At 35.0% G+C, this 20,868-nt stretch overlaps 1 protein-coding gene across 3 annotated transcripts; it reads left to right on the top strand.

Moving 5' to 3' along the window:
* The first annotated feature begins 4,443 nt into the window (after positions 1 to 4,443).
* LOC120328258 (uncharacterized) lies at positions 4,444 to 20,452 on the top strand. Of its 3 annotated transcripts, none has more exons than XM_078114546.1 (21): positions 4,444 to 6,377; positions 6,672 to 6,785; positions 7,463 to 7,579; positions 8,486 to 8,667; positions 9,223 to 9,400; positions 9,784 to 10,047; positions 10,260 to 10,592; positions 10,792 to 10,899; positions 11,100 to 11,227; positions 11,316 to 11,471; positions 13,141 to 13,347; positions 13,915 to 14,202; positions 14,345 to 14,434; positions 16,997 to 17,140; positions 17,325 to 17,434; positions 17,749 to 17,943; positions 18,715 to 18,869; positions 19,178 to 19,338; positions 19,418 to 19,588; positions 19,673 to 19,781; positions 20,141 to 20,452. In XM_078114546.1, the coding sequence occupies exons 1-21, from the start codon at positions 6,305 to 6,307 to the stop codon at positions 20,377 to 20,379; spliced, it is 3,522 nt and encodes a 1,173-aa protein (XP_077970672.1). In that variant the 5' UTR covers positions 4,444 to 6,304; the 3' UTR covers positions 20,380 to 20,452. The 3 variants fall into 3 exon arrangements, 2 of the variants coding, with proteins under 2 accessions (XP_077970672.1, XP_039250632.2); XM_039394698.2 differs by having other exon boundaries at positions 8,477 to 8,667; XR_013477324.1 differs by lacking the exons at positions 19,178 to 19,338; positions 20,141 to 20,452 and having other exon boundaries at positions 8,477 to 8,667.
* The last annotated feature ends 416 nt before the right edge of the window (positions 20,453 to 20,868 follow it).

Raw genomic sequence — 20,868 nt, 5'->3', positions numbered from 1 at the left:
ACACCGGAACTTTCGCATATAAGCATGGTTTTGCAAATTAATATGACATTTTATTTAATCTCATTAGAAGGATTTTGGAAACAAATTTGAACTACCAAAGCACCTTTAGAAAAATGCGATATGAAATAACTGCATATATTTTCGACTATCGATCAATTTCACAAATGTTGACGCGTATTTTATGACAACCATAAAAAAAAACGTTTAGGATAAAAAATTATTAAAGATGATAAATTAAGATATTAAACTGATTTAAAATCAAGTGGTCTCTAATGAAAAAAATACAACACGAATTTGTTCATACCGGGTTATTCAGGAGGCGTGCGATTTAGATAGGAAGCAATTCATACACCAGAAACTAATACCATCAAAAATCACGTATCTTGGGTAAAATTGGGCTAATTACATTCATCACGAATATTACTATATTTAATATTTCATAATTGCAGCCAGAACTTTTGTGGAAATGTGGATGAACACGAGACAATTTGTATTTTTTTTTTATACTAATTATGCTGTGAAATCCAAAAACTAGATTATTGACAACACAAATAAAGATTCCACTGCATACTCAGCAATTGAAGTGTCGCGAAAATTGATTAAAATTTAAAACAAATGCCTTTGGAAGCATTTCGTGTGCAAGTGATTTATTATTAGTGCTTTGGTTTGTCAATATTTCGCCACTGACAATCCCTTACCCTAAGTTTCATATTTTTCGCGGCACATTATCAGTGTAAACACAAGCGCTGTACTGTTAATACAGCGTGAAAATTCTTTTCAGGACAATCCTTGACGTTCACCGTCAACGAGAAAGAACCCAATGGTATGTAACTCGTACTTTCCTTTTATCTAAAAGCTCTAAATAATTTTGTAGATTTCACAAACTCTCGGGTGTTTGGTATTTAAATAAATTATATAAATCTGAGTCAAAATGTTGACGGTTTTACTTTGATATAAAGATAAATCAACAAAATGCACTGTTACTGTCGTTTACATAATTTGTTTCAAACATTTAGCCTTAAAACAATTACCACCTGCTAATCGACCTGTATGTTATGATTTACGTCATGAAAACTCAGATGCATGTAGGTTTATGAAAATTCGTCCTGAGGCGAAAATATATGATGTATTCTTACTTCCAAATGTGTATATGTGATAATCTCAAACCACAAAGAGCCTATTTATCAAAAGCGATCTCCGGTAATTGTATATACTGTAAATATCAAGCTATTCGATGTGCCAGCAAATACTTGAAAGAGGTAGCCCAGTAATAATTTAAATTACACTAACAAATTAAATTGGTAATATCACAATACAATAAAAATGTAAGTTGGTGTTTATATTCACGGGAATTTTATTAATAAAGCAAATTTTATTTGTCGATTACATGAAGATGGAAAAATGTAAGCAAAATATAACGATTTTTTCATTTTCTTTTGTTCAGATTTTGAGGAATTGTTGCCAGGTGAGTATTTGATGGATTACCTTGAAACAACATGAATATTGTATAACATATGAATAATTTCGATCACCTTGCAATCTGTATTTTCACTCTGTTTCCATTTTACTTGTATTTATAACACCACTGCTAAAGAACTCAACTTCGATAAAAATTTCTGAATGTTATTACATTTATTATCACGCGAAGTTAACCAACCTTTTTAATACTCCAGGGTATCTTGTTTGCAAAAAACGAAAAGAAAAATCTGAAATTTCACCACCGCAGAAGCTAATTGCTGGACTGGAGGAGTTGGATAAAGATAATGAGCTGGTTCTGAGAGATGAAGAACGGAAAGTACCTCGAGTTCGAATTTCACTCTCATCTTTGTCACCGACACGACCGATAGGTTGCTGTCCTCCTGGTGATAAAGAAGGAAAGATTTATCGTGTCGGATCGTATTGTTGTATTGATGAGGTCTACAACACAACATCCCATTTTTGCTGTCTGTCCAAAGCAAGGTTCGCAAAGTTTGCTAAAGTTATCATTGTTAAAAACATGAGAATTTTAATACCACACAGTGGTGTTGATGCATATGCCGGTAGAACTATGACATGGATCACGTCACAGTAGCGTTAAGCCTTAACCTTTAACTGTTTTTATTGTTATCCAAGCTCTTGACACAAAAGTCGCGATGCGCGAAAAGCCGCGGAAGAATGTGATATGACTAGTTTGGTCAATCGACAAATATTGTACTGTATAGCTGTGATTCGTGAAAATTGGATTGGAAAATTTACAGTCCAGCAAAATTGGTAGATTAAGAAATTCCGAGAGAAATTTCAAGATAACATATTACGAAAATTGAAATCGGTTCATTTTTAGAGTTCTTGAAGTCTCGAAAGAAAATCGAGATTACTGTTATCCTCAGAACCGACAACCTTTCTGTCGTCTCGTCGATCTTGAATTGAAAGCGAAAAAACCGATGACGGCAGAATGCCAATACACGAGTAACGATACACCATATTCATGTACAATGGTCTGTCCCAAAGGAATGCAGCCAAAAGACGGAATCGACCAAGTAGAATGTTTAGAAAATGGAGTATGGAACACACTTCCAACATGCTGTAAGTTACTAATAACAGTCCTACAGATATGTTTCCTATTCAGCAGAAACTATAAATAGTCACAAAGAATTACAGATTTTGCATCATTTTTGTAATCAATCTAAGAGAGGACTTACTTTTCATGCAGGCGAGGGATGTCCGTCAACATTTCGACTTGACGTTTGGTTCCTCGTTGAAGTTTCTCAATTATACGGAATGAAAAATTTCAGTTATTTACTTCAGTTCTTGAAGGACTCGCTCTCATACTTACCAGTTTCACAGGTATGGATATATGTTGTACCTATAAGATTCCATTCTTAAGAAGTATTTTTTGTAACATGGCGTATCACAATCTGCAATACTAAACAATCTGTACTAAAGGAATCGTGGGACAGCATGTTTAAAATTTCTGTTTTTTTATTCATTTGCTTTAACTCTTTCTCTTTTCTACAAAAATAGGAGGGGGTTCGAGTTGGTATAACACTCTTCAACAGAGTTGTATTCCACGATGTTGGTGTTTGGTATTTATCAGATCACAATTCACACGAGAGTCTCAATCGAGCAATAGACGAAATACCTATCGAAGGTAAGCGGGGTGTATATGATGAGTGACAAAGATAAATAAATTGCGGCTATTGTGACGAAGTTTATTATATTCCAAGTAATAAACATTAAAGTTTAACTACGTATTTCTACAATATCGGACTGAAAAGAGGGTGTGGACGAATAAATGTTTGTTTATCAAAATTGTCATATTTGAATAACTTGGGAATTTTTCTTAAAGCTACATATCAAATTAAATAGAAATTATCACTGCAATATAGCACTTCAGAACGGTGACCGTACATTTGAACCCATGTACATTTGAACCCATGCGTATATCCACGGGTTCAATCTATATGCGGGTGCTAAAACCCATGGGTTAGGGTTAGTATGGGTTTAACTATCCGTGAAACAAAAAAAATTCCATAGGTGCAAAAGCATACAGGTGCAATTGTCATGGGTTCAAATGTACGTGGGTTCAAATGTAATGGAACCCTTCAGAACGTTTGTCGATTAAATGGGTCGATAGAATATATCCATATAATTGACTTAAAATACGCACTTCATTCAGTTAGGCATTTATCAAATACATTGCTTAATAATCCAACAACAAGTGTAATCGATTTGTCATAAATAAAAATTACCGGCAAATCCTTATTAATCATATTATCAGATCTTATTTTACCTTTTCAACATTAAAAATGTTGCAAAATTTAGGATCTGGGAGCAAAACCGGAGCAGCCCTGTCTTGGGTCGCAAACAATGCTTTCACAGAACAGAAAGGAAACAGAGAGGATGTCGAAAATCTAGTTGTTGCTATACTGGAAGGTTAGTTGTTGTACTCTCTCTTACCCATCTAGGTTTATTCATCGTGGCCCATCGTGGATGAGGTCAACAAAAACAAACAGATTTTGTGTAAAGGCTACTACTGTATGCTGTAGCTTGTATCTAAAGCCTTATATCTTATGATGTATCAAAAAAGCGATTCACGATATAAAAACAAACAATTACACTGAAGTTCAACATTACCAACAACTATTATCCAATTGAATTGCAGAGTAGTGTAGTTTAAATTCGCAATTGCGCAAGCTTATAATGTGATTTTAAAATATTGTATTCACAGACGAAGCTGATGATCCGTATACTGACGCAGCTCGAGAGTTGAAATCAATCTCCAAAGTCATGGTGATCGGTATCGGAGACAAACTTAGTGATGACGACATGCATTCAATCGCTTCACTTCCAAACAACGTTTACCGAGCACCAAGCTTTGAGAAACTGCCCGAACTAAATCGAGTTGTTTTTAAAAGTGTGTGCGGAGAAACATGTATTTTGCAGAAGAACTGAAATGACTGATACAAGAAATGTTATGCCATGAATAGAATATAACATAATTTGTTCGTATTATGAAAAAATAACTTATTGCAATAACGTCAACTTTTTTATTTTAATCATACGTTGCCAAAACAGAAACATCATTATTACTAATATTGTAATTAGTTGAAAAAAAATACGCTTTATGGGTGCATAGCTCGTCCTCAATGTTTCATGTTGATATCAAGATACTTAGCAATATATTGCCGGAACATCTCATAAACAATTACGGTATTGCATCTTAGAGTCATAACTAGTTAGTACAAACTTGATTTATTCGAAGATATCTTAGAAATTAAATTATTCTGTACCATAACATTACTTCTAAAAATAATTTATTGAGAGTGATAAATGGCATGAAAACCTATGAGTCAATACATACGCACAGATTTGGCTTTCTTGGCTGTTGATTTGCCATGCAAATAAAAAATAATTTGGTTATTATTGCTATTCGTCAAGTGGGTCTTACTAATATATTGTTGTATTGTGATGTCGCCACAGCTTGTCATTTCAGTTTCTGAGATTACTGTTATCACAATTTTATGTCTATATATAATGCCTGTTAATAAACTGAATTAGCATTGTAATCATCGGCGATGTGAAGACTTTCAAAGTAAGCAGTTGTTTTTCTTTGTGTTCACATTTGTGTAAAGTTTTATTTATATCAAAATCAATAAGAATATAGCGACATACGATTTTAATAAAATATCTCAGTTGGCGAGTATATAAGAAACGAATAGGAGGATATGATTCATCAGTAGTCATCCCGGGGAAAGCAAAAGAAGATAAGAGGTTTAATCATTTAGCGAACCACGGTATTTCCACTGGTTAGCGAGTCATAATTGAATAAAGTAGTTTATGGTGATAGTGGAGGAAGTCGTGGTCGGTGCTTGAATGTCATAGAACGCGGTTTTTTAAGTCATACGGTGGCGAACATATTTCTAGCACTGGGCACGATAAACCAGGTGTTGAGACACTACGCCCAAAGATCTTATTCTGAATTATCAACGAAGCGACATAACTTATTTTTCGCCGAGGCAAAACAACTGAGAATACCAGTTTCGTGTGAATGTCATTCGCAACCAACCTTTCAAAATGATGACGCACATGCACTATCATTACACGACAAGTTATCCCATACTCCAAAGCGACGTGATCATCATCACCGTGTGGACATTTCCTTTCGTTATATTAGCCTGGTTCATTAAGGTTCTATGAGATAGTAATTTTAAACGGTTCATAAGGATGATCATTCAGCGAATGCCCAGTTTCTGGGTGTTCATACCAGAAATGAAAATTTTGTTATGTAAAGCTAGTTTAGTCATGTCCCAAAATTAATTCTTACTTGATTACTCGTAAGTTCAAGTTAGAGTCTCAAGTTAGTATCATAAAAAATAATATTGCAGATTGACAAAAGTTAGGAATTAGCTGGCATTTGTGGATTGAGAACTTGAAAAAGAAATTGTACTGTGTATAATTGAGTTATTATTTTTGTGGTATAGCTATCCTATATGATAAATTCGCATTAGGCCTACCGAATTTATCTATTTGCCCGTCATAACAACACAATCCCACGACCGAACAGTGCAACCGGTTTAATGTCACATATACAAGACAATTTACTACAATAAGTAAAAAATCGATTATTTTGCACAGAAGACGTGTGAACTTGGTGAGCTCTTCAATTCGACTTAACTAACGAGTCGGATAGATAATACGAAACGGTATAAAAACAAAGCGGTATACAAAACATTATATTGGGCGATTTTCTTTCAGATTAAATGTTGATCATTGTTGTTTAGAAACAAATCAGATTGCTTATTGTTCTATTTTCAAAAGTATCGCAATGTGGCTGAAGAGAATTGTTTTCATATTTCTGAGCGTTTTAATATCGAACATCGAAGCCCTGGTAACGGAGGGTAAGTTAATCATCTTATATCTGGTGAAATAGGCCGTTCGGGTTGTATATGAGTTATGATCATCTAAATTCTGAATATATCCAAGCGAATCACGAAAGGAAATAAAAACTAAAAACTTTACACATACCATTATTGCTATTGCCAGTATCGGCTTATAAAGGGGGTTTGGATGTTGAAATTCATCTCTCATGCCTCTTTTTTCATACACACTATAATACCATTTTAAATACAAGTGTCCGGAATTAAACTTTATGAATTCATCCATTCATTATCGAATTTTCTTGTTTAATTGAGGTTCTGGATCTTCTTGTCAAATCAGTCCTTGCCAAAATGGAGGTTACTGCATCGAAGGTAGTACTTGTGTTTGTGCGGCCGGATGGACCGGTACTCTGTGCGAAAAGAGAGAAGGTATGTGAGATGCGCATATATCCACAACCATTTTACTTTATAAACAAAAAGCATTTTATGTTCTTGGTAAGCTTAACGCGGGTTGTTATCACACTAGTCTAACACGTAACAATCGTCTGGTCAATTTTCAAAACGAAATATCGTTCATCTCTTGTTGTTGGTCAATCCTGGAGTGTTACCATCTTCCATTACCGACTCTAGACAGCCATATTTGAGCGCGTTTAGAATAAATATGCTCTCAGGTGAGTATGCGCGCAAATCTCCAGAACACCCGGTTTGACCTGGCATTGCAATGTTATTTTATTTTTTGCCGAAAGATTAATACAAACTTAGTTTCTAATAAATGTAAGATTAATTATGATACATACGTAAGATGACTCACCATACAAGCAAAAAACAATTGAGAATTCCTCTGCTTCAGTCAGGAACGGACATACGACATAAACAAAAGAATTTACTTGCTTCGGGACCGGCAATTAAGCATAGCATGAAAAGTAATCAGCTAATTAAGAAATCATTATTTCTTGATTAGGAATCATACAAATACCGTGATTGGATGGTGAAAAACACCTTCCATGTCTTTCATAAACACTATAATGCAATCTTGAATATGAGCGTCGGGAATAGAAAATCATGAATTCTCTCAACTCATTATCGAATTTTCCCATTTATTTGAGGTTCTGGATCTATTTGTCATCAAAACAATCCCTGCCAAAATGGAGGTGTCTGCATCGAAGGTGGTACTTGTGTTTGTAGGACTGGATGGAGCGGTACAATGTGTGAGAAGAGAGTGGGTAAGATAGTATATATACTCCACCATTCTACGTTTCGAATATAAGCATGATCTATTGACTATTCGATATACCTAACACCGAAGTTTATAACTCGATACATGAAAATAATTTCGTCCGATTTTTTATTTTTTTATTAGTGATACATGGTCATCTAGTATTGTTGGGCAGCTTTCGAGGTGTCAAGTGATATAGCTGTTGAATAAGGATTGTTATCAAATAAATATTAAATTAATGATAAACAGCGTAAGTATGATAAATAAATGTAAATCAGGTGTGATATTAATAAAAATGCAGACTTTTTAACAGCCTGTAGTAAATACATGATGCACTAGAGGTATATTTGAAGAGACTGTTGTGCATGGAATATCTGGTATTGACCCATGCAATCCCATGCCCCGGTATATTTACCCGAGTAGGGGGTTCTGTTCAAGTTTTAGTCGCGTGTTTGAGAAAAATTATTTTTCGGCTTCAAAAATGGGTGATATGACTCCGTGAATAAGAAGAACAATCAACATCTATATATTGTTCAGGTTGTCAACATATGAATAATGCGCACAGTCACAAATTACAACGACATATATCAAAACAGCACGGACTTATATTCCAAAATTGAAAGCTATATCTGACATATAACATACCTCGGGAGGTATTTGTTGCAAAAAAACTAATTACTCAGGCTCTCATCAGACTACTGCATGACCAGTGTTATTATCAAAAGTTCCACTACTATTTATCCGATTTTGAGTCAATTATTTCAGAATTTTTTTGCTTCTAGAAAGAATAATAAATACTGTTTTTGGTAATGTAGTAGTTTCGCCGACATATGGGAATGTAAGGAAGGTTTACGAGTTCAGCTTGCATTACTTTATTTAAAAATTTAAAATGATTATACCATAGTAATTTCAGATGATAGCGTTGTTATAATTGATGCCAACACTGGAATGATGTATACCTTACTTGTGAAAAATTTGACGTTTGGCGATGCAGTTAACGAATGTAAAAAACGCTTCGGAAGAATTATCTCCAACGTTACAGATACAAAAGTCAAAAGAGCTTTAAGTATGCTGCATGATAAAGCTTCACAAGCGGTAAGAGTCAGATATTACAGCAATTCTATAAAATGATTAGATAGTAATAATATTTGAATGTAAACACACCATGGACTAGGGGTTAGGTAGTGTATTCACGGATATAAAGTTGATACCACCTTGTAAAAGACACATCATTTTACTGACGTTTCTCCTTTATAACACAAAACACAGACTACTCTAGACATTCATGCGTTTGGTTCTAAAAATATTTTGTTGTGTCATGTTGTTATACCTACCACATCTCTGTTACGTTTCAGTCATAAAAACTCTGTAATTCGTCTAAAAATTGAGAAATTAGTATCATGCCGTTGGTAAAGTTTGAACAAATTTATAGATATTGAATAGAGCACTAATTACTGCAAAACTTTTTGTCGGGATTAAATGACAGCAACTCCAGCTAATGTTATGCTCGTTTTTATTAGTTATCGAAACAAATAATGTATGTACTGGATTGGGTATAAATGGAAGACATAAATATAATGCATATTATGCTGTGAAATGATCTGGCTGTATTTTACTCTCTCGTAAACGTTAGATTTCATTTTTGCGCAGTTGGGACAATTATCTGAAGAAGCACTAAACCAATTTTGGGTTATTGTCGATAAATATACTGATATATTTCCTCAACTTACTCTTGAACTTTGTACCACTTCTGACGTTAACGGAACAATTTCAAAAGTTGGCTGCGAACACAACTTTTTCTCTGTTGTATGTGCAAAACCAATCTCAGGTATGTTTGAAAAGTAGCGAAATTTTAGAGAAAACCCTATTGGTGATCCGGCAATTGGGATAAGAATATGACTCTTAAATCTTACCCTTAACCATTTGCCTCGAATTATATACTATTCTAACCCAGAATACATCCTATCCGATTCACGTATAAGCTCTATGAATTGAATCAAGTCTGAAACAGTCATCATAATTGCATTGCTGACGACTGACCCCACGCACATGTAAGGAGGTCTGAAGTGCAAAACTCACTGCACTGCTGTGGAAATAAAGTTAATGATATATATATGAGTAATTCAAAGTTTCGGCTTACGGTAATATTTTTGAGTAATATTTGTATACGAACTGGAAACAATAATTGCACATTGTCTTACATATTTTCAGGAGATTGCTATCCCGAAATATCGAAAGGAAGATGTAAATCACCAAAAGATATGTGTCAATACAACAGAACATCTCTCAACTGCGTCTGCAGGGATGGCTTCGTGGAAGATCCATCTGAAGAAAAATTATGTGTAGACGTGGATGAATGTTCTTCACCTTATTCACCTTGCAACTATCCAATAACCGTTTGTCAGAACACACAGGGAGCTTACAGATGTGGATGCTCAGATGGAAAGCAAGGAAATGGTGTGCATATGTGTGGCTGTAAGTGGGTTTACGAAACAAATTTGATATATATATAGCATCATATTCAAAGGGGGGGGGGGGGGGGGATATTTTGCATACGAATACGAAATATATTTGAGAGTTTTTGAATTGTAACATTTTATACCTAGTATAAAAGTACGATATTACTGTATATTTATCAAAAACTTCATCTAAAAATGTAAAAACTATATTTTGCAAATTCATTGCAGATGTTACCACTATGGAGCAGAAAAATGTTGACTTCAATAACATACCTTACTTAGTGATTCCTAACGGAGTCAACTCGACTCTGTCGATGTATAATTTTGAAGTGGCCAAAAAAAAAATACAAGACAAACTTTTGGCAATATTTCAAATTTCTACAAGCTCCATAAAAAAAATATTTGTGAAAACAATGTCACCTCCATGGACAGCTGCCACAGTTGTTTACGACGTCTGGTCTATGCATTCTGATATCTCACCGACTTCAATTGATGAATTTTATAATGAAGCTGGACGACGAGGAAAGCTATACTGGATGCAAGGGAGTAAGCCATTCAAAGGTATTTTGATAAATTACATAATCACTTGCTCGCAAAATATCGTATAATACATATCAGTTCGCAAATGTCGTTACGTCCTAGAATCAGATGTTGGGTTGTTATTTGCATCCTCAATCAAGAACAGCATTTGCAACAAACTTTGATGAAATATTTGCATAAATCAAATAAGACTCAATACTGTACACGCTATTCATTTTAGCTCCTGCAGTATGTACACCATCGACACTCGGTTTGAAGAATAGATTTTATAAATTTTCGTCTGCGAATCCTGGAACAAGAGGAGTTTCAGAAGAACTTTGTCCAGACGGTTTGATTTGAAAATGAATTTTAATTGTAAACAGAGTACGGTACTTCTGAAAATTAAAAAAAAATTAATATTGCTATGTTATTAGTTTATTATTACGTTCACTAAAATACCTTCGTATTCTTCCTGTATTGGCGAGTTTATTGCAACCATTAGACTTAGACAGTATTTTGTATTAACTTTACTAGTAATTTTTATCGAAGGACGCAACATCGCAACTGCGGAATGCAAAACAAAGACTAACAGCGACGGAAGCAAAACTGCTTTCTACGATTACAAAACTGTTGTTGTTATTCCATGTTACATATCTTTGGAATCTGTGAATGAAATGGTAATAAGATTTTGCGTTTGTGAAGTATTTTGTCTGCGAATGCAATTCTGCTCTTTGACCACCAGAAAATAGCGCGTATTTTCTACAGGTTGAAAATGTGAATTCCACTTCAACAGCGGAGATAGCGATGCGAGATTTGGATTCGTTGACGTCAGATTACACAAAAACTAACAATGAAATGGTTGAAAGAGTTACCGAATCCATGTCAAAAGTTGCTAATTTTGTATGGACAGAAAAAGTCGATGTAAGCATGTATTGAACTTAACTAGTATCAGTCAGTTGCTCCATAAATCCATGTTTATTTGCACTTTAATTCTAGTATGCGATGCCAGTATAGCAAGGACTGCATAGGCCAGAACAAAAATTACTGAGCCTTGTTCGAAACTTGCTATAGATAATCAGGCTGCTAATTTTGGGAGGTTTTTAGATATCCGTTTTATAGCAGAGCTGCCAATGTGCGGGTTTCGCAACAAATTTTTACGGCAACGATACGCCGCGTGATTTAAGTTTATTTCCAAATTGAGTTTCTCTCATATCTATTAGCGATGCCGTCCCTTAAAAAACTATATTTGTATATATGGTGGTGCATTAATTGAGTGGTAAAATGAGTATTGTATTTTAGGGATATCATTGGAAGGTTCAGTGAAACTGGCTGGTGCAACTGGGTAGCAATAGAAGTTGGGGTGGCTACAATACTACGTTACAAACTAAATAGGAATCGTTTGAATTCTCACTTTGAAAACGGACAAATCCATTACCTGGAATTGTTTCAGGTCTTCGCTGAGAAAAGGCACTGGGTTGTTAAAAATCAGATTTGGTACAGAGGCACCATAAAAAACAATCCATCCTTTTTGTAACCACAAAAAAATAAAACTACAACGAAGCAGACCAATACTCCAATAGATGTGATTACGATGTCCAAACCCATCGATATTATTATGACAACTAGTAAACAGAAAATGTTTATTTGAACTATAGTAATATTCATGGGAAAGTCTTTGTCACACTTGTTATTTCGAAAAAGTTTATATGTAATTCTGTGGCTCGCGAATGTTCAAAAAGTTCAATGCACCCGCACCGCAAAAACATTGAGCACATTTTTTTTATATCATTGCTGTGTCGTGCGAACGCCCAAGATAGGTTGTTACCTGAGTGGAGCATGCTGTCGTAAATTGTACAATGCCTTTTTCCAGAAGGAAACGAAGTCTATCCATATGGTGAATCACGCCCTCTTATCGACTGTCGATAAGAGCAAATTATAAAACTTCAATTGTTTTCAACGCAGTAAAGTTGCATTCCGCAGAAAAATTTCACTTTGGCGGGGAAATGGACATAGTGATTTGCCCAAAACCACTCATCTGAAGTATATATATACTTTAACACCACTCAACCGGTAACACCCAAAGAAAAGGTTCCAAGAGAGCAAAGTGTCCCGAGTATTTAGTAGGACGCGAAACAATAAAACAAAGAATAATATGTTCACAACACCCCAATACATGGTTTATATTACCAGGTGTTCCGCAATTGCTATTTGCGATATGAATTCGTATATTTGGCAGACAACTTAAAAATTACAAATCTTAATATTACAACATGAATGTATGTTTGCTAAATTTCGAGAATGTGATGCTTCGTAGCAGGAAGCGTTTATTTAGGTATTAGTTGTGCGTCATAGATATCACGTATCCAAGTTTCGGATATGATTGGTTGCAATTGTGGCCAAACGCTGTAACTCAGCAAGCAACAGCCTACGTTGTACATATTATGAGATATCATATTGCTTCTAATGAATGGTTTTGGAAATAAATTAAAAAAAACATGCAGTTGGATAATATTATATATACCATTATAAATTGATAACAGATAGGCTTTTACTTAATATTCTCAATCTACAATAAAAAAAAATATTGCAGATAAACCTTGAAACGATGACAAGTATGGTGAACGTGGCAGACAATATAAACAAAGCGCAAAAATATGACCGACAAATGAACGGAACCGCTCAACTTAATGCCACCCAACGTCGGGAGATAATCAACTCATTGGAAAGGTGTTCCGTGCACGTCATAACTAACAGATCAGAAACCTTCACAATATCAACACAATCAGTAATAATGCAGGTTTGGATTTTGATGAAACATAATGTACGTGCTTTAAGCAATTGGCAAAAATAATATGGACTGTCCCATTCCCCAACAAAATATTGAAATTAGACGAGATCACTATATGTATATGAAGTGAAACATTTCCATGTGCTAACGGTATAAAAACTTTTCATAAAAAACTCCTATATATATATATATATATATATTGAATACCCAGTGAGTAGTTGTTATATTAAACATTGTAAGTGATATTTCATGAAATAGCAAACAGGTCGATAGTGATCAAGACGATAATGGGTTAGAACATGTTTTAAAGAATGAGCTCACTACTGGCCCTACGTGCGGAATGTTTTTAGTGTAAGTAAAGCATAAGCTGCTGGCGCTGGTAGGTAGTACCGACTGGTTCTTTTCATCAAAAGTCGCGCATAATTATAGATTGGCCATTTGAGTGCATTGCGACAGAAAAGAAAATTGTTTGTGAACTCGCATCAAATTCGGCGAAAAACCAGAATAGACACTGTGCTTTACTTAGACTTATTTGAAACGGTTTTTCTTATCTGCGTCATCTTATATATAATTCAGATCACCAATGCGTTGCGGCGACAGAATTCAACATCCCAGTTAGTTTCTGACATTTCTTTCAATCAAGTTTTATCTGAAGAATCTGCTTTCACATCGGTTACTTCGAATTCGTGTCAACCGAGTGGTCCAGCTGTCGTTCGTTCATTTATCCCGACTGAAGCTGTGCAAAAAGCAAAGAAAATGAAAGCCGAAAGTCTCACTACGACTGGAAATCTACCTGTTTCATTCGTGTATTTCACAGATTCTGAATTTTTTACGCCTCGCAATGATAAATATGAAATTAAACAAGTAAGTTTGTTTAGTTTACTGACCTTTTCCAAATTATAAATACTTTAATTACAACAGAAAGGTTATGAAACAAAGCCTTTTGTAAATAGCAAACTCATGACAAAGTTTTTTTCAAGTATAATGACTCAGTTTTTTTCGCTAGGTTCTGTCTGCTCAAATATCAAATTTGGAGTTGGAAAATTTGAAAGATCCTGTTTGGTTTCAACTTCCTATTACAACATATAATAATAAAGTAAGTTGGAAAATTAGACTGAAACTAAACAGTCAATCTTTAAACTGATGTTAGTTGTACATTTTCTATTCTTTATTACTCGTACCTTGTCTTAAACTTCGTTGCGTTGAAAGTTGCAAGAATATTACGCCGTTAAAACCGAGTCTTGTACATTAAGTACCGGCATTGAGCTATGGCATCCACGACTTGTCAAGATTTGCTGTCAGGATTATGCCGCCGTTAGTCACTATAAGTCTGAGCCAAATATTTATCAGGCGGGCGAATGGCATTCATTAAACAGTATAGAGTAGACTATAGAATATGAACTTGATATTCATGACGATATAAATATGAAGCCATCCGGGCAATAGGCTCGGACTAAGAAGCCTCTGACGAGCGTGTTGACGCTGCACGTCACTACGGAAGAAGACGTCTGTTGAACCACACTTACTGTTCGGTCTTTCAGCAAGTCTTATAACCAAGGTTCCCTCTAAGCTGAGCAATTGCGCAGTAAATTCCGACAATTTGCGCAGTAAAATCTCATTCTCGCGCACTTGCAACATTATGTTATCAAAGCGTGGGTCCTGGGTCGTTATATTTTTTAACGCTTAGCCAGAATGTCCGTTTTTTGTTTCTCGCGTAATTTGAACACCTCTGCTCATTGTGATGTCACAAACTTATCTGTTACGCCCGAGCAACGTGATTTCCATTTTTCTAAATGATGAAGTGTTAAATAATAATTGGACTATGTTTCACCAGAAATTACTAAAAAAAGTTCTATGCGTTTTCATATTTAGCAGGACTGGAATGAGTGGTTTATTCCAAATCCAATACACTAGCGTTTTTATCTGTAGTAAAATGTCTATTCAAGAAAGCAAGGTTGAAAATAAGAATATTGGCTTTAGAATAGAATGGATAAATACAACAGTGGACCGTGAGACACTAATTTGCAATCGTGATACCGGTATGCATAAGTAAAAAAAACTGCTAACTTTCCGGAGTTTATTGCTATTCCGCGTCAAGGAATGTGATAATCTGCGGAGTTTGTCAGGAAGTGGCACCTGATAGTGATTTTGGAAAAAGTAACTCATGGGAGTAATGGGAAGTTGACTATCTAAAACGACTTTTGAATCATAAAAAGTACATTGACGCACTAGGTGCATTAACTCAGAAAGCGATATTTTGAATCAATAGGAGGTAGTTTGAACTTTTTCACCACGATGCCAATTATAAAGAGAATGAAGTTTTGAAAACTCGTCAAGTGAAATGAAGTCTCACATAGATAGTGTTCGACCACGTTTTAAGCTGAATTGATCAATATTGTCCCACAAAGTAATAAATAGTCATATGACAAAATACACTAAATTGCCACATTCATGGCGAATGAAAAATTACGGCTTAGAATTTCTGAAAAGCATAGACGTTGGCGTCACGCGTCAGGCATGACATCTTGCAAGAGACAAACAAAATTTCATACCCTGATTGTAGATGAAAGCAATGATATTTCAACAACAAGAAAGTTGATATTGTACATAGAGTATTGTACTTTAGAACTAGATAATTGTCGCTTGGTTTCAGAATTAAACATTGAAAAATGTATGAACATTGGAAAAGCACGAAAGCAAGAATAAGCTATTTGAGTAAAATGTGTGCTTTGTTCGCATCCTGATAATATATAATACCATTGTAATATTTCACATAAAATTAGTATTCTGTTCAGCCTTAAAATAGTCTTGCTCATTCAAAACAACATTTGCGCAGTGTGAAATTTTCTTAGAAGGAACACTGCTTATAACCCTGTGTTAGTACTTTTAGTTTTGAGATTGACAAATGGAGCGCTCGCGTACAAGTGCTTCACTATCTCTCAATGTCCCTAAATAGTGTCAATTGGACGGATGCGTCGTATACCGCAAGTAACTTATGTCCTACTAAGTAACTCATATATCATATGAACATCGTATGTATCCCGAGTACAATATACACCACCATACACAAAACAACTGGCCGTACCGTTTGGTTAATTGTTTAAAAAATAATATGGCTTTGTATACAAGGATTTAATAGTTTCATCCAAGAGATCGAAAAAAATGATTGACAAAAAAATGGAAAAGCATCAATTAGATTTTATCTTTTATTATATCAAAATAACATAAATATTTTCTACAAATTTCGGCTGTGTGTTCAATATGATACATGGGTAATTGCGGTGGCTACAATACTGACGATACAAGCCACTGATGGAAATCATGTTGTGTCTATCTATCCACGCCTACACCCTAGGCCTGAGGACGACAATGATCCGCGAGTAGTTATTTCTACAGAGCTTATCCCAAAGGGAATGTGCGTGTAAAAACCACGACCCTTGTCTGCTATTACTTAGTATGGCTGTAATAATGGATGTGGATCTATCGGATATACACAGTTTTGAAACATACTTCCGTTACATGTTACTTACAGCGCATACGATTTTGGTACATATCGAGTATTGGCGTAAATTCGATATGTACGCGGGACATACGTTTATACGTTAAAATTTAGTCCAAAACATTCTTTCTTTGTAATCACGTTTTGATAATTATTCAGAACGCTAAAGTAAGGCAATATTTTAAATGTTCGTTCTTGAATGAGAAGACTGGAGAATGGTTATCGGATGGATGTGAAACAATTCCTGGATCAGATCCCCCAAATTGCACGTGCAATCACATGACAAATTTTGCAGTTCTAGTGGTACGTATGCTGTTCTTTCACATTATCGAAGCCCTTACGCAGTAGAAAGCATGTTTGTAGTAAGTGTTCCCTTTGCACGTCATGATTCACGATTCTTCATAATTAGAACCACGGTCACGCATAAATTACCCTCAAAAATAGTTTTCACTGTGGAAAAATCTTTAAATATTTTATATGTGAACAGCAAACGCATGAGAAGATGCAGGAGTATTCGCTTGAAATCGTGGGAAAAGTGTGTTGCCTAATTTCAATATTTGGACTTTTGTTTATGCTGCTAATCCATCTTTACTTTCCGTAAGTGAACACATTTTCATCATTTTACTGAGCATGATATTATCCACGTAACTATTAATTTATGATGTTGACTTTCTTAGGTTATCTTCAGTCAAAATGTAAATGCGTGTAAAAGATTGATTCTTCTCGGAGAATTATTGTCCTAATTTTTTTTTAATGTACGATGATTGTATTGTTGGTTGACAAATGATATTTCTTTCTCTCCCTTACTATTTTGAGGATCTATCCACTCTCAAGTAGTTTCAAGTATTTCCTCCAAACAAAACTTCAGTACGGTGGATGATTAATTCAAAACATGCATTATGATTTTTCAGAATATTAAGAAAATCTGAGATTGTGAAGATTCATTCCCATTTGGGTTTTTGTCTTATGTTGTCATACATTATTTTGCTTTCGTCTACTGAACGTCCAAAAGCCTACGGTCTCTGCATTGCATCTGCTGCTCTTCTACACTTCTTTCTATTGAGTTCATGGGGGTGGATGGTGGTAGAATGCATCACTATGTATAAGTAAGCAAAAATGGGCCATTTAGCGTCAAAGAGTTTATTTTACGTGTAAATATTACAAAAAGATATTCTTGGTGTTTCTACGAAATCTGTAACAACATATTTACGAATAGCTTATTTGACTATATGTTATCGATTCGGAATTAAAAGCATAAAATAAAAGTGTCGATCGAAAAAAATCGAAAGCGAAAAGTAAATACAGAATTTTAAAATATTTGGATAAGTACGCAATTTTCAACAATACCCATAACATGAAGCTATATTTTCTGATTTGTTTTCGTATACCCAAGGGAAGGAACATCTGATGCATACCAATTTCTCGGTCTAGAGTCTAGACATTAAGCCAAATTTGGCGCATGTAGTATAGCTTGTTTCGTTTGAGCTCATTTATTTGGAAACCCTAGTTCTGCGTAAAAAAAAGACGAAACAACCTACGTAATTAGCTCCTGACAACATCCAAATAAGTAAGCAATGAAAATTCATATTCCGTGTAAAACTGTATATCAGGCATTAAATAAGTAATCAAATAATCCAGTTAGTAAAAAGATAATGATGATGATAAAAACAATAATTCCACCAGGCCGCTTCAATTAATCAATTCTGAATCTCCAATTAACTGCTCAAAAATACTAAGTGTCTTTTAGTCCCGTTGCCTAGCCCGACCTATTTGGCCATGCCCAATTCATGGCCTATATATATATATATATTATGAGATTGGGAATCGAAATATTTAAATCGATATTACGGAATACATCGTCCCATGTTGCTTTTCAGGAAATTGGTGTCCGTATTTTCTAAAGCGATATCACACTATGTAACAAAAGCTGCAGCAACAGTGTACGTTATATCGGCGGTAATTGTAATAACAACAATGGTCATTTCAGTCACGTGGTATGACACTACCAACTACGGCGGTTGGATCACACCAGGTATAATAAAAGAATAGTAATATGAGACAATTTTATTTATAATTGTTGCATAGCCACAACTGTAATGCAAATCGGAAACAGTTGCAACTTGTAGAAATATGAAAGCTATGCAGTCGGAATTTGTGGCATCTTTTTTATTGATATTGGAGCTCGAATATCAATAAAATATTTGATGTCGGGAATTTTCAATAGTGATAATCGAAGTCAATATTTCCGGGAGAAACTCCAAGATATTCTATTCCATATGGAGTCGGGCCCGTTTTCAATTAAATCGTTCGGAATCGGATGTAAATTTCTCTCACTTCCAGGGTCGGACTTCTTTCCTTCGTCTTATGTCAGTGATCGGCTATGTTGGCTCCACAGTTATTCCCTCATATTCGGATTTCTCATACCGGTAGCGGCAGCATTTGTTGTGAGTTTTTCCGGGGCGATCGTCATTTTATGGTCAATTACATGCGGAAGAAAACAGGTTTGAGATCGGATTATTTTTTCTTTTAGTATCTTTGTACAATATCCGGAAACAAACATGTTATATTATCATATTGTAGGTTGGGTCACAAACAAATCCGATGGACATTCGCACTTACGTTACGCGAGCTATCACGGTGTCTGTTCTGCTGGGTTTATCATGGGTGTTTGCAATTCCTTTAACTTTGTCTGATGATCCAACTGTGAACACTATATTTGGTTGGTTATTCTCGGTAACAAATGCGTTGCAGGTAACTTTATTAAAATCAATGTGTGTATTGTCAATCTGTCTTCATTATCCTATTTTATACTCATATTCTTTTGCCTAATTTTAGGGCTTCTTCATGTTCCTGTTATTTTGTGTACGAAGAAATGATGTTAGAAAACTTTGGACACGGGAATTGAAAAACTTTTTTACGGTTGAAGATCTTGATTCCGTATCAGGTTAGATTTGCCAAATGGCCTAATTAAAATATGATGCATTTTTCGTTCCGTTGCAATTGTTTGGGAAAGCCAATAACGTATACTTCTGAAACTCATTTGAAGTCACTCTGGCGTGGCCATTACAGGTTTAGTCTTTGACTGTCTTCATGTGTATATAACACCATAGAGATGGTGTGTTTGAAGAATTAACCGAGAAATAATATATATGTCAAATAATTTGTTTTGATTATTTTTTCAGGCACTGTTGTCAACACATTTCGTTGACTTTAGATCGGCATAGTTGTACTATTTTCAAAAGCCTCTCCCCTATATCTTTGCAATTTTTACATAAAAATATACAGCCTCTTTTCTCCATTTAGCCTCAAGAGGAACAGTGCGTGAGGAAACAATTACAGCTGCTTCGAACGATAATACCGTATGTGTAAATTCAACTGACGTCACCCAAAGTGCTGAAGACCGCAACAGTCTAGTGGCGATGGAGGGGTTTCATAAGAACACGCCTCAAAACTTGACCTACATATCCGATGAGCATGATTTCGGCAGACTCGGGAAAATATCGTCATTTCACCCAATTTCTAACGACAATAAACATCAATAAAGAATCGACGTTTTTCAGTAATTGTTGTTAGTTAAATACGAAATGTAATGATGTAAATACAAATTACACTTTTGTATCACCCAAAGCCTATATTTTCTTACACCGAGCCATAATGAGGTTAGATGTGACAGATAAGAAGAAATTAATTATTTGAACTCTAGGATCCCTACGCTAATTTAGGATCTCGCTCCAGAAGTACATAATTTGGTAAAATATATTGAGGTTCTCAAGGTGTATTACCACTTTAGAACAAACCTTCTCTCTAAATTAATTTGTGTGAATATCAGATACAATAAATGCCGCAAATATCGGTCAATTATTCGAAATTAAAAACCATAGGACTCGCTCTGTGACCTTTTTTTGGGAAAATTCATTCGCCGAGCTGTTAAAAAAGAAAGCTTTTTATAAGCTTTTCAATGCGTGAATAACGACGAACATAAATAAGGTTTTGCAACATGGGAGATATACATCACATCTGATCTGACCACG

This window comes from Styela clava, chromosome 7 (assembly GCF_964204865.1).
Source record: "Styela clava chromosome 7, kaStyClav1.hap1.2, whole genome shotgun sequence".
Lineage (NCBI taxonomy): Eukaryota > Metazoa > Chordata > Ascidiacea > Stolidobranchia > Styelidae > Styela > Styela clava.
This window is presented reverse-complemented; position numbering and strand designations above follow the sequence as displayed.

Coding starts and splice junctions, on each gene's coding strand:
- LOC120328258 (XM_039394698.2), top strand. CDS start 6,305: ATGTGGCTGAAGAGAATTGTTTTCATATTTCTGAGCGTTTTAATATCG. Junction 10,593..10,791: donor AGGGAGTAAGCCATTCAAAG/GTATTTTGATAA, acceptor TATTCATTTTAG/CTCCTGCAGTATGTACACCA. Junction 17,435..17,748: donor CTAATCCATCTTTACTTTCC/GTAAGTGAACAC, acceptor ATGATTTTTCAG/AATATTAAGAAAATCTGAGA.